Source organism: Melospiza georgiana, chromosome 11, assembly GCF_028018845.1.
Source record: "Melospiza georgiana isolate bMelGeo1 chromosome 11, bMelGeo1.pri, whole genome shotgun sequence".
NCBI classification, from domain to species: domain Eukaryota; kingdom Metazoa; phylum Chordata; class Aves; order Passeriformes; family Passerellidae; genus Melospiza; species Melospiza georgiana.
Genome location: NC_080440.1, coordinates 12,867,937 through 12,885,063, shown reverse-complemented (window position 1 = coordinate 12,885,063; position 17,127 = coordinate 12,867,937). Strand labels below are relative to the sequence as shown.

Genomic DNA, 17,127 nt, shown 5'->3' with positions numbered 1-17,127 from the left:
GACCACGATATGACAAATCAGACACCTGTGAATGCTGGAAGAGAATTAAGGTTCAGACATTTTACAATCACACCTTCAATTGTGTTTCTTGCAATTTAATGCACTCTGTCCAAGAATGAATGCCTTGTTGTTGCAGAAGTTAAAAGGAAAATCTTAAAGATGATTTAGTCTATAAATTCACCACGGACCTCACTTAAGTTCAAAGGCATATATCCCATGTGAGGCAAGTCTGGCAAGACAGCAAAAATGCACAGGAAAAAAAGTGTTCATAAAAGCATAAATTCAGTCCTTCCAACAGCATGATTCCCATGACTTATCATTGGCCAGAATGAATCAGGAATTTTTTAGGAGTCTGATAAAGAAAAACCAGCATCTTAGCAGAGGAAAACAGAAAAGTGGACTTTTAACCTTACTCCTCTTCATGCAAATTTGTTGCTGCCCACCATCCCCACCTCTTATTTTTCTCCCTGGCAGTTCACATGGAATTCTCAGGTAGTAGAAAAGCCAAGCCAAGAAGACTACTTAAGAGAAGTCTGGGGAAAGCATTATACAAAATTCCACACAATGAAAGGGCTCTGAGATAATAAAAGCTTATCCCAGAGGAAACAGCAGAAACACAAGACTAAGACAGGGCTTCTGAATTTAAGTGAATTTAAGGTACATCAGTAAATGTCATGGAATTATGATTACTCTCCTCTTTCCAAAATGATAAATAGAAATAATAGCCAAATAACACAAAATTATGGTGGATTTAGAATATAATAATCAGAGCAAAGCACTGGACTATATACAGAATGATGTGTATAGGTGAAAGGATAGTGAATTAGGTGGCACATAACTACTTCTAAATTCCTGTGGTATAACACTGGTCACCAGCTGAATCCAGATGCATCACCTCATGAGGATTATTTGAAATAAAATGCCCCAGTGCATTTGCATAACTCGGAGAAATCACCTCCTTTATATGAAGAGCTCTTTTCCATGTCCCAACAGACACTTGAGATGCAAGAAATCTACAAGTGGTAGATGGAAGATGATTCAAAAATCCCCAGGGGAAAAAAAAGAATATCCACAGATCCACAGGTTGATCCTACTCAACCACATTCCAAAGATCCACATACTAAAACATTTCATAAATTCAGTGTTCTATGGTACTGGAAATATTTGCTGCTGATCAAAATGCTTCTATTTTATTTTACATTGCAAGGGCATACTTAAAAATTAAATTTAAGGCAGTGATTCTTCCAACTACAGTCTGTACGCATGTCTTAATATATTTATTCCTTATTTCTTTTTATAAATCTTTTTATAATATGTTTGCACCATTGCTTAAGGTGCTCAGATAGTCACCCATGAGCTACTGTATAGAATCAAGAATCTACCCTGGCACTAAAAATAAATCACCTTAAAGTCTGAAAAAATCAAAATGAAAAAAGAAGCATACAAAAACCAGACATGAGGAAAGAATGCAATTAAAAGCTGCTAGAGAAAGCTTTCTCTGGAAAGCAAACCACCTTCCTCCATCCTTTGCCAGAGCATGTAAGCAAGTATGGCAACCAAGAGAAAATGGATAGAAAATGAACAATGGGAAAATCTGTCTGCAAGACACAAAGACAAAATGTGGAGTGGATCTGCAGCCAATCTGAATTACATCACAGGCTTTATACGAGATGCATGTGAACATCACAGATGCTTAATCTCTTCTAGAAACTCTTCCCCTTCTCTCCATGACACAACCCACACCCTGAGAAATAATAAAAAAAAATTTAAAAGGCTTTGCTTTCATTGCAGGTGTGTTCTTTGTGTTTTAGAAACAGAATCTGTTTAGTGTAAAGTTCTGGCTACAAGATCTACAAATTGTCAGGAGTTTAAGAATGTGTTACAGCTCTCAAAAAAAATATTAAGAGTTAAAACACAAACCAAATGCACAGAGATTGTTGAATAAATATGGTGATGTCTTTTAAAAATAAATTATCATGGTGGAAATGTACTAAGATCTCAATTTTAAAAATTGCCACAAAAATAAAGTCATAATAAAAACGTATAAAACTTATATTAAGAAGTTTAAGTCATGGGTATATTCACTTTTTTAAAGTTCTGCAGTATCTCAGAGTGTAAAAAAACTAATTAAAGAGAACATGAAATAGATTTTTGCCTCTAGCAGATATGCAAACCTTTTTGCTGTATCTGGAGTGATGTGGAAGACCAATGTCATGATTCAATGAAACCTCATGATCTCATATAATACAACAAAACATTTTTATACTTTATAAGGACTAAAAAGAAGATAACCTACAAGTCTGGATGTAAGTGCTGTAGCACCAAAAACCTCCAAGTTTGTCCTCTGACCCTGACCTTCCCACTATCTCACATATTTCATGTGTGTAATTTGCCTGTCACCACTTTTTCAACATTGCCCAATATGATCTTGCTTCACCTCCTTTCCTGAAACCCTAATTCCTTTTTCTTCCTTCTCAATTTACGATTCTGTCACCTCCTGTAATTTCAGTTCTTTAGAACCCATTAATTTTCCATTTCCAGAAAACCATAATGGGTGTTCTTCTGTTATTTTTTCACACCAAATTCTTATGTGACATTATGCAGAGTAACCAGAAAACAAAGGGAGAAAAAAATCAAAGCTTTTCTTCTGAATTTTGCACATTAAAATTAATGGGCTAAATCTTTCAATAAATAATTCCATTAAATGAAACTATGCTGATTAACACATCATAGGATTTGTTCTGATGCAATAAATGACTTCTGCTTTTTGAAGTGAAGGATTTAAGAAAAGGAGTAGCAATGCAAATCATGTGCCTGCATACAGCCAACCCTACAAGTCTATCAGTAGATTCTACAAGTTATGATGGTAAAGGTCTGGTTTTAAAGTGATTGTTAAATTTCCAGGCCTACCTACACAAAAATAAAATTCTGTAGTTCTTTCCCTTTTGGTTTTTTTTTTTTTTTTTCCTAGAGGATCTCCCAGAACTTGCATGCTTTCTCCATCTAGTATGGAAAGCTTTTACATGCAGACATGAATCACAGAGCACCTTATTGCTGCTTTGTCAACACTTAAAACTCATCTTACTGGTAATTTGCTGAAATTGCACTAATCCACTAGATTTTCATACCCAGTGGATAGCATAAGGGTTCTAATACTCAAAGGACTACTTAAATGCCAAGGGCAAACTCACACCCGAAAAAAAAAAAAAGAAAAAAAAAAAAGCATCTGTGTTCATTTAAATATGTGGTTGACAGCCAAAGGATGAATCCTAGTAAGGGCAGAAAGTCTTCCAGAGCAGATATCATTATTAAAAGTACATATCATCCTATATGTTTTATTTATATTCTCAATTAAAATATTTGAAGGTGCAGATCTCTTGGTCCTACGAACTTTAAGATCTGTTTTAACAACTTCTGTATTATGTGAGTAATGACAAGTTTCCTCCCTTGGAAAACTGAGCAAGGAGAGGCCTTATCAAGTGGGCAAGAAAAAAAATCTGAGCAAGTTTTCTTCCTCATTTTTAAAACTTTTATTTAACTGCAAGTCATAATTAAAGTCTATATATTTGAAAGTAGTGAATAGTACTAAAAATAGTTAAGAAAAGAAACACTTCCAAACACACTCTGCCACTCATGTAAATAAATGTTCAATATTTGCCTTCATCTAACACCTTCCCATTTATTTAAAACAAGAACAGATTGAAAACAAGTTATACTTCAAGAATAAATTAAAACTATTTAGAGCTTCAAGCACCTCAGAAGAATTTTGTACTGTTCTTTGCCATCAATCCTGTTTATCAGAATTTATCAAGGATCTCAGGTTCAACAGATCAGGTACAGCAAGATCTGTTTGCTGACAGCTCCACAAATACTTTTCCACCTTGAAATGTTCTCAGATGAGTGATAAAAATAACATCTTCTGCTGTAAATCTTAAATTTAAGTGGAAGAAAAAGACTAGTGAAAGAAAACAGACAAAGTTTCATCAGAACATGGCATTTATCAAAGATCAGAAGGCTGTGACAAAACAATGCATATTTAATACTCTTCTCATTCATCTGCTTTCTGTGCTACAGAAATATACTGAAGCTTTTCCTCACAAAAACATCAGGAGAGGGTTAAGGTTCTAGGCTTTCTACCTTATTTTTATATCAACAGGTTTTTGACATCCATTGGGAGTTTTGCTGTAAGTCACTAAAACTGAATTGCTTTGAAATTAATAACGTTTAGGTTAGCAAAATAATTTTCCTGATGACAATGCTACTTTAGGAGTTTTAGTTATTTTTCAGTAGCTTAAGAGCTACTTTTGTCCAAAAGAATACATATGTTCTTTGATCATTATTTTTTCTTAATAAATCTGGATTAATTCCACATGGACACTAACACTTTCATTTCTTCTGTAGCAAAAACCCTCAAACAATGAACAAGCAATAATATTTTGTGAGTTTGAAACCAGGAAATGTGTCACATCACTTCATATTTACTACTTGCCTGGGGCACTCCTAATAGTCTATGTACAGTAATTTGAAGTCATTAAATTGCTAGTCTTGAAAATATAAGCAGAGTAGAATTTGGTAGCACCTATGAAACAAAAGTCCTTATTGCAAAATGACATCAAAAGCTAAAATCAGATAATTTTCATTTATCCAAAATGTTTCACTCCTTCACATCTATTGATTATTATACAGTAGAGATTTAGCAAAAGGAGACATGCAGCTTCTTGCACTGGAAATGGTCACATTAAAACTTTTCTTTCCATTATTTAAACAGTCTTAATCTCTTTTATAAATAGATCCTACCTTATTTTTCATGAACTTTGAGTGACTCTTGTAAACTTCTATTTGTTTGATTTCTTCTTCTCTGTCCTCTGTATTCAGAACTCCATTTGTCTTTAACATCTGTATTTCATCTTCCAGATCTCTTATATTGCGCTCAAGTGAAGCTATTTTTGTATCCTAAGTTACAAAAAAAAGAAAGTATTGAAAATTATATGAGACATATTAAAGAGTAAAAGAAGCATATCTGTACTTGAGTGAGTATCAAGTAATGAGACAGCAAAAATAGATGGTACAAATAGAGAATCCACATAAACCAGAAATAATTCTATCCGTTTTAGCTTAAAGAAATGCAGAATTCAGACCAGATCTCTTCCACCATAGTTGCACAGTCCATAGAAAATACATTCTGGTCAAAATTCCAATTAATTCCCACACAGAGAAGAAGGGAGAATAGCAGATGCCCTATTTTTCCACACATGTATGACAACAAACCTTGTTATCATTATTAACCACCTAGGCCTGGCTGCTCTCCCAAGCCCTCAAACACCAGGCTGAGCCTGGAGAGTCCAGCCCAGGTCTCACCAAGGCAGAGCCATCGTGTGCTCAGCCTGAGGCTCAGGGTCCCTTCTCTCTGGAGCTCTGCCTGCTCTCAAGAGGGAGAAAGGTTGTGTCCTCAGATATTTTTCCTTAACTAATCCGGCCACATCACTAAGAGGGGATTTAGCACTTTTTATTGTGAGTCCGAAGATAAACAAAACGACAACCACGAAAAATTTCTACATCCCGGCCAACAGCTGCCATGTGTGCCAGCACTGCCAGCACCACACTGGAAAACAGTGATAATTTTTTGTTATTTCCAGTCATTTGGGAATTGGCTAAGTCCCTTTTGTGAGAGTTAGAAAGATTACAAAAGTGATTACACAAACTTGTCACAAATTTCTGTTTGAAAGAACATTGCAGAATTACTCGTTAGGAAATCTGTTCAACAACATAAAGGATGAACCATCCATAAAATATTAGAGACCATAAAATATTAGTACCACTGAGATCAATATTCAATTTATAAAATAAAATTAAATTTAATTTTTTTTTAAACCCACACTAAAACCACCTTGATTCACTAAGACCAGGTTATTAAGTTAGAAAGCTAATTTGGGAAAAAATACAAATGGAATTGATCCTTTAACAGGGACAAGCTAAGCTCAAATCACTGCAACTTTGTTTCTGTTGCTTTCTTTAGATTGCCTTAAAACAAGCAAAAACCCCAATTCCTGTAATAACTTCCTTCATAACAAAGCTAGGCACATGTAGCACTTTAAGATACAGAAGAATCTGGATGAAGTTCTAAAAAGCATCTGAATTTTTGGTACTGAAGTGAAAAAGAATCTCAGATTATTTTTGAAGACCACTCTTATAAATCCATATAGAATGATAGCTAAGGACTAAGCAATGTCATTTAGATAGCCCACTGTCATTCCTCTAACATTTTTGCTTTTATCTTTATAGTCAACAATAAATCTCAAACTGAGAGAAGGTTTTTTTTATTTCTTTATTCCAACAAAAATTAATTTTAAAATTGATTTCAATTCTAAAACAGGAAGTATTGATATAGAATGAAAAAAGGGAAGAATTCTCATTGAATCTTATCATTTAAAGAAGTTGCACAAAAAGTGAAATACTGCAGGAAAAGATACAGAACTCTTTAAAAGTTCTCCAGACTTAAACACAACACAAAAATAATTGTAGATCTCACAGATACTACAAACAAATTCAGCCTGCTCCATTAGACTTCATTTCAGAAATATTTTCATCCTATTTTTGAAGATAAAAGCAAAACCTAAGCTTCACTACACTTTGAAATGATTTTGCAATGAAATATATTAATACTTACATGACCTGCTGTGACATGACATCTGGGAATAGTCTTCATCAAATCTGCCCAGCTAAATCTATAAGAGTCTGCTTTTTTGTACTGCCTTTGTATTTTACGCGTTTGCAAATATAATGTGGCAGAAACAATTTTAGCACAGCCTACTACACTCTTTAGAAGGTTTATACATCACAGAAGAAAATTTAAGCTTTATGAGAAATATCTAAAATAACTTGTGGAAGCATTTTCTGTACTTCTGCTTCATGATAAAATTGAAATCTCTGAGGAAACTTTATTTTTAATCAATCTTTGCATACTATGATTAGAGATGTGTAAAAGCTATTTTCCTATTTCTTGAAAAATTGTCACTAAATTCTGCATTAGCTTTTTATTGAAACAGAAGCCAGAAATTTCACAAGTTTTGTCAGACTCAAAGGTACTGTTCCCTACTGCATGCTGGCTTGCCCAGGAAACTATAGAGGTTGGACAGCTGCTGGAAAGTGAAAAATGTCATAGGTCAAAAATAAAACAGAGAGCCCAGAGCCCCCAGTGGTACTGCCACAAGGGAGCTGGGCTGCCTTGCAGAATGCACAGAAAGTTAGGTAGCTTTATATTTGCCAAAAGTTCTGACACATTCCCATAAAACCTCCTGATTCAGCTGAATCAGCATTTTCCCACAGAAAATTTCAACAGGAAAACTTTCAGTCTTGTTGGGCACAGGGTCCAGCAAGCTTTCAGAAACTGAAATGGAAACAGATGCAATATTTTCTTCAAACCTCTAAGATTTATCCCCATTAGCAACATGCTAAAAAAATACATAGGTCTGTCTTGAATCACAACAAAGATTCCTTCGCAATATTTAGGAAGTAGCTTAGTATTAAATGGTACTAATAACATCTTCTGAGTTCTAAAACAATACAGCATTTGTTCAGATTTTTTTCAGTCAGGCCCTCTAAAACTGTTAAAAGACAAGATTATGTAGCAGTATTTGTGACAGAGATCAGGGCACTCATCCTAATCTATCCCCTCCTTCCAGCAATAACCAATACTTCTTCCTTATCTCCTTTATTAGAATAGTGTTGCAGATATTCTGTGAGAGGTTAGGGCTATTCAGGTTTCTGCTGGCTGGACCTAGCAGAAACCTACCTCTTTTGGAATGTGAAAAAAACCAATATGTCCTGATGCTGAAGAAAACAATATTTCACAATGGAAGAAATCTAACAAGTGAGATTCCACAACGATGTTTCAAGAATGATATCAGTGCTTACAAGACTCCTATAGTACATTTCCTGAAAACTGAGGGGCAGGAAAAGGGAAAGCATTTGTAAATAACCACAGAATCACAGAATATTCTGAGTTGGAAGGGACCCACAAGGATCAACAAGTCCAACCCTATATAACACAGCATTCCAGGCTGTCTTATTCTGAAAAGAAAAGTAATGAAATGCTACTCCTCATCATTTCAGATACATGATAAATTTAAATTATGTCTGCAAAATTTTGCTTGTAGGGCATTCAACAAGCAATCAGAAGGAAATATATGAAACTTCACATTTAATAAAGCTTGAATTTAAACACATTTATGTGCATGGACTGTCAGCAGACCATACACAATTACCCTTACTGTATGAATTTCTACCTTGTCAATTTAATGCAGAGAATATTCAGGTTTTTCTTTGAAGATAAGGGAAGTGAAAGTTCATGCAATCTTAACAATAGAGCATGTTGCACTGCAAACACACACACACACTTCTCTAGAACCAAACCCATACCTGAAATATCACAGCTGGATCAATACATAAAGATGGCTCTTTCTGCAAGTAAGGTACACCACAAATATTTTCATTTTACTTTACAGCTTACATTTATAAAGACTTTATAGCTGCTAGACTCCACATGTCTTTCAATATCCTATCCTTAAGGTGAGTTCTAGGCCATATTTGTAGGCAATTTCTGATCTTCTCTCTCAAGTACTATCACTGTTTGAGTGATGATAGAATTAGACCTTAGCAACACGTAATGGCTGGGTTGGAAGCAGCATTTAAAGGTCATTTAATCCAACTCCCTGCCATGGGCAGGGACACCTTCCACTATCCCAGGCTGCTCCAAGTCCCATCCAATCTGGTCAGGAACACCTTCAGGGAAAGGACATCCACAGCTTCTCTGGGCAACCTGTGCCAGGGCCCCACCTTATTCATCATAAAATTCTGTTTCTTCATATGTCCAGTCTAAATTTCTCCTATTTCAAGGTCAGGGCATAGGATGTGGATTTTCCATCTTTTTTTGTTTGCTTTTTTTTTTTTATTTTGCATGAATATACAGGAGATAAACACTGGTGAACACGACAGCAGTTATGCAGAAATGCAATTGCTGTAAGAATAAGTAACTACTTGCAAAGCTTTAGAGACAAACGAAGATGACAGGACAAGACAGATAGTGCAGAAGATGTCTGAGACAAATAAACACAAGAGAGGACAGGTAAGAGAAATGGGTATCCTTGACTGGATGAAAGGGAATACAGACTGGGAAAAGGGACAGCAAGAATTCAGCAATGGCAAGGGACAGAAGAAAACCACAGAGAATAGAAGGATTTATGAAGGAGCAAAAGTTGTATCCTGGCAGAGCCTGGGGGAGCCATGAAAGGCACTCAGACAAAAAAAAGTGGTGAGGGGCTGGGAGGGGCTGGGTGTGGTGAAAAGAAATGTAAACTGCTTGGAGTCTCTGCATGGGGGAGTGGATGGCCTGAGACTGCCACATTACAGCTAATCCTCTCCCTCCTTCCACCCTCAACATTGCAGGGAAACAATTCCTTCAGTGCTTGATCATTCAAAACAAATGTTCCACATTTTTTCAAAACAAATGCTCTCTGGATTAAGACAATTTAAATTTACTTGAAAACATTCCAAATCTGGAACTTGTAATGAAAACTGCTGTTTAATCATGTGGATTTCAACATCTTATATTTGTCCCTTTTTCTTTTCAATATTAGGCCTATTTTAGACAGGGGCAGCCCCAAAGGGGTGTGTGTTCATAGGGACAGAAAGAACTGCGTGCCTCAGAGGCAAAAAGCAGCTTTGCATCAGGACTCCAGCAACAGGACTGCAGCCTCACTCACAACAAATGAAAGTTCTACTATAAAGATCTGATTTTTAAAAAGTGGAATATTGCAGCACACCCACCTCCCCTGGGAGTCAAACAGAAAACATTTCAGTGTCTCCAGGGACAGACACTGTCAGGAGCAGCGACAGTCACCACATGTGTCACTCGTGTGTCCTGTACCCCCCATCCCTGATCTTTTCACACTTTTGGTACAGGAAGAGGAACTGAAAATTAACTTCAACATGTCCTTTACATTGTTATATAACCCACATGAAAGATTATACATTATTCTAACACATTGCTTTTGTATTCCAGAACTTTTAAATTTATAATTCTGAATATTAATAGTAAAACCAAGTTGCTCAGCCAATTTCTTACTTTCCTATTTACTTAGGGTAGTGAGTTAATGCAAAAACATAGATCTCATACAAAGAGTACTGAACTAATGTCCAAAGCAAATATATATCCAAAAATGGAATTTTGTAATCAATGTGTCTTCTTTGTCACCCATATAATCCAAACTAATTATTATCTATTGAAAGACAGATACTGTATTGCTAAAGTCCTACTGTTGTTTTAACTGTGTGTTTATCACAATGTTCAGACATGCTGAACTCATTTGCTCACAACAGAAGTCACTGGTAAAATGAGGCCTTTAATTTGCACTTCCTTTTAAGAAGGAAATGAAAGATCATCATTAATGAATTTCAGACAGCATTGCCAACTCACAAATTATCTCAAGTCTCATGGTATTTCTCTTAAAGATGAACAATCCAGACTCACAGAATTATGCAAAAGTATCACTTTTCACTTTTTAAATTATGACTTTTATTCCTTGTTATTGTGGAGTGGAAAGCCACAACACTTTAGTAATATTATATAACAAAAAGAATAAACTATGGTCAGGACTAAGAGAGCTGTTTCATCAAATTTTTTCATACCTGCTGATGCAACTAATATCTTCCTTAGGTTGGCAGTAAAATTATGGCCTAATAACAACCAACAGAAGAACTGGTTTAAAGGTTTGAGGAAGAAAACATTTTACATTAGCCATTTTATTCCATGCACTTTGGATCTCCCACACACACCCCCTAGTCTTTTTAAAAAGCAATATTCTGTTCTCATTTTTCAGCAATGCTACACTTGATTTTTTAATCAATTTTATTTAGAAAACAGACCAGGAGAAGCAAGTACTAATTACTCCTAGCTACATAACAAAATTAATTGACATGGTAAAGAAAGCATTCAGTAACTAATGAGTAAAAGTCATAAATCAACACTTGCTAGGCAGCTGTCACAGCTGCTTGTTCACTCCCCCTCAGTGGGACGGGCGAGAGAACCAGAGAGCAGAAGTGAGAAAACCCATTGTTTGAGATAAAGCTGCTGCAATATGTAAGGCAAAGCTGTGCATGCAAGCAAAGCAACACATGGAATTCATGCACTGCTTCCCATGGGCAGGAAGATGCCTGGCGTTTTCAGGAGAGCTCATCAGGCACTAGAGTTATTTGGGAGCACAAATGCCTGACTCTCAAGGTCGTCCCTCTCTTCAGTTTGTGGAGGCTGAGCGTGACACGACAGTATGGATTATCCCTGTGGTGAATTTGGGTCAGCTGTCCTCACTGTGCTCCCTCCCAGACTCTCCCTACTTGCAGGGTGGGAGCAGAGTGAGAAACTGGGAAAGCTTTGACTCTGTGTAAGCCCTGTTGGACAACAGCTAAACATCAGCATGTTACCAACACTGTTTTCAGTCTGAATTTCAAAACACAGGACCAGACAGGTTGCTATGGGGAAAACTAATTCCATCCCAGCTATACCCAGCACATGAGTTCACGCTGCAGAAATTACATACAGGGAAAGATGCAAAGACCATACCTTCATCTCGATGACTGTTTGCAGAGCCTTCGTCTTCGCTGGCTCAGGCTGAAGTTGGGTTCTTCTGTGCAGTTCCTGTGGAGGGACACGATAGAAATAAGCTTGACGACTCATCTTTCCATTATTTTAACCACCCACATGAACTCACTGCAACAAAATAAAAGTCTGATGGCAAGAAGCAGGTAACTGCAAGTGCTACAGGTGCTGCCCTGGCTGTATCCCCTCTGCCACCACTGCACTCCCTGTCTTGTGTTACAGCCAACTCTGACAGCACATGCGCTATTTCTGAAACCCCTTATCAATAATTAACGGCAGGCGTGACAACCCAGCAAGGAATTTCTTAGTCCAGATACAATGCTGCTGTTGCTGCTTAAACAACAAAACTTTATTTAATTCTGTTACTGCTTCAAACACTGGTAAGTGTTAAATTTTTTTACTGCAGTTTCTTCCTAATTTTTCCTCTATTGTCTGAAATAAGCAATTTAAACACATTATATTCAAATTTGACATTTTAAGGATAATAATTATGTAGTGGGCTGACGCAGCACATGCTACAGTAGCATTAACATTTCAATTTTCACATTTTTCTACTGGTTTTTATGCATCTTAATCCACAGGCAAAAGAAAAATGGATTGCATTGGTTAGGACACAGTTAACAGTACCAATCCATACTGGTCTTCATAAAAACAATAATTAAAAAAAACCCACAGGAGTATGAAGACAGCATGAAACCAGAGTTGCATCTTGGTATGACACATCCTGATAAAAAATTCACATAACTACCTGGAAAAAATGTAGTCAAGATGTGACAAAACACTTTCATTTGAGAATTTGGTGATGCTTATTCCCTTCCCATAGACCATCTGAGAAGTTTATTAATAAAAAAACTTGAAACAGGACAGATATTGTCCCATTTCTGCTCCTTTGGAGCAGAATGTGCTCTAAGTCCTTCTGCTCTAAAAGATAGAGTGCCATCCATGATGTCTTTATGTCCTAGTTCCTTCTCTTTCAGTGCTTCACAGACTCCTGAACTAACCTTGTAGCCAAGAAAAAGATGCTTATCCTTTAGGCCAAGGAGCCAACGTCTTGCATCCCTTATAACCCACAAGTTTAAAAGTCATTTTTTTGTATCACAAACTATCAATTAGTTTCTTCTTCTGTGTAGCAACAAACATATGGCTTATTCATAACTGTGAGAAACAACTGCTCTCAAAGACTAATTACTGTAGGTTATTAAACTGAAGCCTACTGCTAATAAACATCTTTATAAAATACATTTAAAAATGTGCAGCTTAATGTACTAAAATAACTGCAAGAGACGTATTAGTATACTCAACACTAAGTCTGAACAGTTTTTTATTACATTAAATATACTGCAGGTACATATACATATATTTAAACTACCTTTAACAGATAACAGTCGGCTTATAATTTTGCTTTTATGCATTTTTCAAATGCTTTGGCATTAATGAAATTCTTTCTGCATTTATGAAATAGTATATCTGATTGGACCTTTTTCCTTGTGGTTTTTGTAATTTAAATGCAACTCTCCATATTATAAAGAAAGAAATCTTTGCAAATCACCTATGCAAGGAATCACTCAATTGCCACCAGCTGTTTTTCTTAGATGAAATAAGTACCTTCACTGCACAAATGTTTTAAAAAATAAGAGTACGTAATGAATTTGTCATACAGTTACACAAAAGAATAGTTGGCCAGTCATACCACTATCAGATCAGCAAAAATTACAGCTAATTCTAAGACCAGACTTTGCTCCCCAGGGCCATATAAACTGAGCTGGAATATAAACAGGATTCCACACATTGCCCAGGGAGACAAACCAGAGTTTCCACCCCCTTAGCCAGAGATGTATAGACTGCCAAAGATGCGTACTCCGAGATGTCTATCATAGCATGAAGCCTTGCCTCATAATGCTTTTCCTGTTTGCTTTATGAATCAATCTGATGCTGGCTGACTTAAAAGCTTTTCTTCTCTATCCCTGATGGTAAAATGAAGCAGACTTTAGGATTCTGGAGAAGATCAGAAAATGACTCCCACTTTATTATTTTGTGTGGGTTTTCTTCCAATCAGATTCAAATGTTTGGAGACTCCCACAAGGCTCAGTTCTTGAATTTATGTTGTTCTATGTATGTGTTTTTTCATTTGGGGTGCCTGATTCAGGGATATACTTTTGGGGTACTAATTTAAGGATACACTTTATGTGCATGATACCTTACCCTGATTGTTTTACTCTCTGAGGTCATCTGGAGGCTTTCAAATTTGCCTGAACAGCTAAGCAAGAGATATTCTAGACATTTCAGAAAGTCCTCATAGCCTAAGGAAACCAGGTTTTTATCCATTACATCATTTCTGGAATTATGTCTATTTCTTGTTTTCAATTCTTTTAATAAAAAGCCCAGAGAGACAAATAAGAAAATGTGGGGGGAAAAACATCAAAAACTTACTAGGGATAGTTTATTTTAACCTAAACGGTATTGAAGGGAACTCTTGATTCTTATATCCATGAAAAAATTCTTGTGTCATCATTTCTGCAACAATCAAAGCCTATACTAAAAATATCTCAGAGATGCAATCATTTATAAAATTAGATTTTCTTTATACCCCTCTGTATGACACCTGATTCTGAGTAACCACTTTGCACATGCAAATTAATTATAATTAATTATAACTAATGTGTAACCAAATGCCCACACCTTGTATTTCCTGATGATGCTTAGTTGTCAAGGTGATTAATGCACCCACTCAAAACTAGCAGGTAATCAGGTCTCCTTCACATTAAATTTAGTTTAATAGTCTTTGCTTTCAAACTAAAATGAGCTTGAATCCAAACTTGGTCATTGCTTTCTCCTTCCACAATATTAGGTTAGCATCATGTATTGGCCTCAGAAGTAACTTTAGCACACAATCTTAATGCTAACTTAAACACCAAAAAAAAAAAAAATCCAAGGGGAGACAGATTATAAATGCAATCTTAAAATACTGGTGGAATATGAATTCTACCCTTTTATTCAGAATTTGGTAAGAAGATATTGCAAGATTTTGTCATAAATCACTGGTGCTGAAAATCCTCACTACCTAGCATAATCTGAAATTTATACTAGTTACCCAAATAAATCTGTGGATTTATCCCACCTTTATTAAAAGACACTTCATCCCTTGGCTGCAGAAAAGTCAAGGTGCTGCAAACTGATCTTTCTTTACTCTGTTTCTGAAGTATTTTATTAATGTTCCCAAGACATCAGTGACTGTGTTGTTGTCATTCAATGATACCAACACTGTCAATGTAGCTCAAGGTTTTACATTTATTTACACAAGACTGTCTAAAAAATGACACAAAGTGCTAAAAAGGAAATTTAAAAAACAGAAAAATATGCAATTTAGAGATGGTGTGAAACTGTGTCTGCATTGGAAGAAGAAAGAAAAATTATTAAAGAAGGCATTATAAAAACTGGCATGAGCAACCACTGTGTGAGGAAATGCAGCTTTTTGCCTTCACAAACAAAATGTACAAATCTGCAAATCACAGCAGACAATGGCATAAGAGCTGCTACTTCTCTCAAACACCTCCGAGCACACTGGTTCCATTCCTCTGGAAAAGAAAGCCTTGGTAGTTCTTCTACAGGATCAGCTTGTCTGAACTTTAAAATTTAGATCAGCAGTATTTCAATATTTCAACCAACCATTTAGATAAAAGCACAGCACTTACCAGAAGTGTCTAAACAGTAGTGTTTCTTTAGCCAAAAATACCATTAGAAATACTGATCAAATTCAATTTAACCAGAATACTAGAAAAATGGAACATACAAGAATTGATTCCTTCTTAACATACAGACCTATCTGCTGCTTTCTAACTCTTCACACCCACCCCCAGCCAAAACAGCCCGCAGTAATTAAAATTAAAGTAGATTTAAGAAATCCTGATCAAACTCTTTGTCTTTCTGGAAACCATAAACCGACGACACAGAATTCCCAGGTCTGTCTCCAGTGTGCAGGAAAAAGGACCCCTTTTATTGGAAAGGATTCTAAAAACCATGTTACCATTCATTCTCTTTTAAAAATTCACCATTGTAGGTATTTGAACTCTGGGAGAACCTGTTAAAGAAGTTTTGTCAAATTCCAACAAATTTTATAGCTTGAAGAAATGAAAATGTGTATATAAGAACGTGAAATGAAAAATCAGAGGAAATATGAAGAGCTGATAGCCACAAAAGTTCTGCAGAGATTTTTCTTTGTAAATTAGGGGCACTAAAATTTTTTAAATTCTCAGAATTAAGCAAAATACTCAGATGCATGGCTAATTCTCTCTCCATATTTTGTTTTAAATAAACAGATATGAATTTTGATGAATATGAAAGAAACTACATTAATCAGGGACCACCACCAAACTATAAAACAAAGGTCAGAAGTACATCATGACAGACAAGTCCAGCAATAATCTCAGTGACCTCTGTACTGCTCTCGAACAATGGGTCTAACACCATCCCTGGCCTACATTCTAAAACTTGGAGATGTAAAGAAGAATATGAGGGAGAAAGGAAAAGTTTTTACACCAGTTGAAAACCCACATTGAATCACGAGCCAAAGTATTTCTTTGCAACTCTCAGACTTCCATTTATTCCTGAACTCATGCATATAAGAGGGGCTTATGAAGTTTTACTAACATACCTAAGGACAGACTATGAGGAAAAATAATCTGAGATTTAAGAAATTCAGCTTTTCTTTGACCTGTATGTCAAAAACACCTTAAGCAACCACATGCGTTGTCATCCTGGAAGTTTGTCCTCTGGCAAGAGACCACATACAAAAAGTTTCAAGTGAAAACAAGGTTTGTATATGGAGCTTGAAATGCATGTGGGACAATTTAGTTTGTAATTGAAAGCACACAGAGTGTTTTCTGAAAGGAGCTACTGAAACTCCACTTTTACCAGAATTCTTGAAAATTTATTTCTTTTCTTTGTAGAAGGAATAAAATTCCTAGGGGATCATTTCTGTTTTGCACAGTACCATTAATCTCTTGTCCTCTTACCAAAATTACTTCCCCAATTTTAGAAAAAGGGAAGAGTTATTGCTTTACACATATTTTCAGAAAAAGAAACTTTGACAATAAACAATTTTCTCCCTTTTCATCATTTTCTTTAAGAAGGCATACCAAAATGCTTGAGTGTCTGCAGTAAAGGAAGGCCATATATTTGTTTTCAGGTGTAGTCCATTAGAATCAGTAAACAGACGTTCCAACTGCTGCTTACACTTCCACAAAGCAAATATACTCTAGAAACATCTTGGCTGAAAATTTTTCTCTTTTCAGTGCATATGAAGCTTTAAAACTGCATGGAAAAATATGCCTTTTTTTAAAAAGCTAAATGTTTAAATAGTCATTTATTAGTAACTCAGGTGCACTAAAAAGAGTCACTTAATTTGAAGTAGGACACATAAATGAAACATGGTTGGGAGTTATAAACCAGAATTTGGTTTGGGTGTGGGGATCTTT

General features: G+C 35.8%; 1 protein-coding gene across 12 annotated transcripts in view; it reads right to left on the bottom strand.

Annotated features, from left to right (window-relative positions):
- ERC2 (ELKS/RAB6-interacting/CAST family member 2) overlaps positions 1-17,127 on the bottom strand; it is a 404,073-nt gene that overhangs the window by 310,758 nt on the left and 76,188 nt on the right. For all 12 annotated transcript variants that reach the window (XR_009115064.1, XR_009115063.1, XR_009115065.1 and 9 more), the window contains 2 exons: positions 11,618-11,692; positions 4,798-4,953 (listed from right to left, as the gene is read on the bottom strand). Coding sequence is in view for 1 of the 12 variants with exons in the window: in XM_058031993.1 (XP_057887976.1) it covers positions 4,798-4,953; positions 11,618-11,692 (231 nt within the window). In the remaining 11 variants the exon portion in view is untranslated. The remainder of the gene's footprint in view (positions 1-4,797; positions 4,954-11,617; positions 11,693-17,127) is intronic.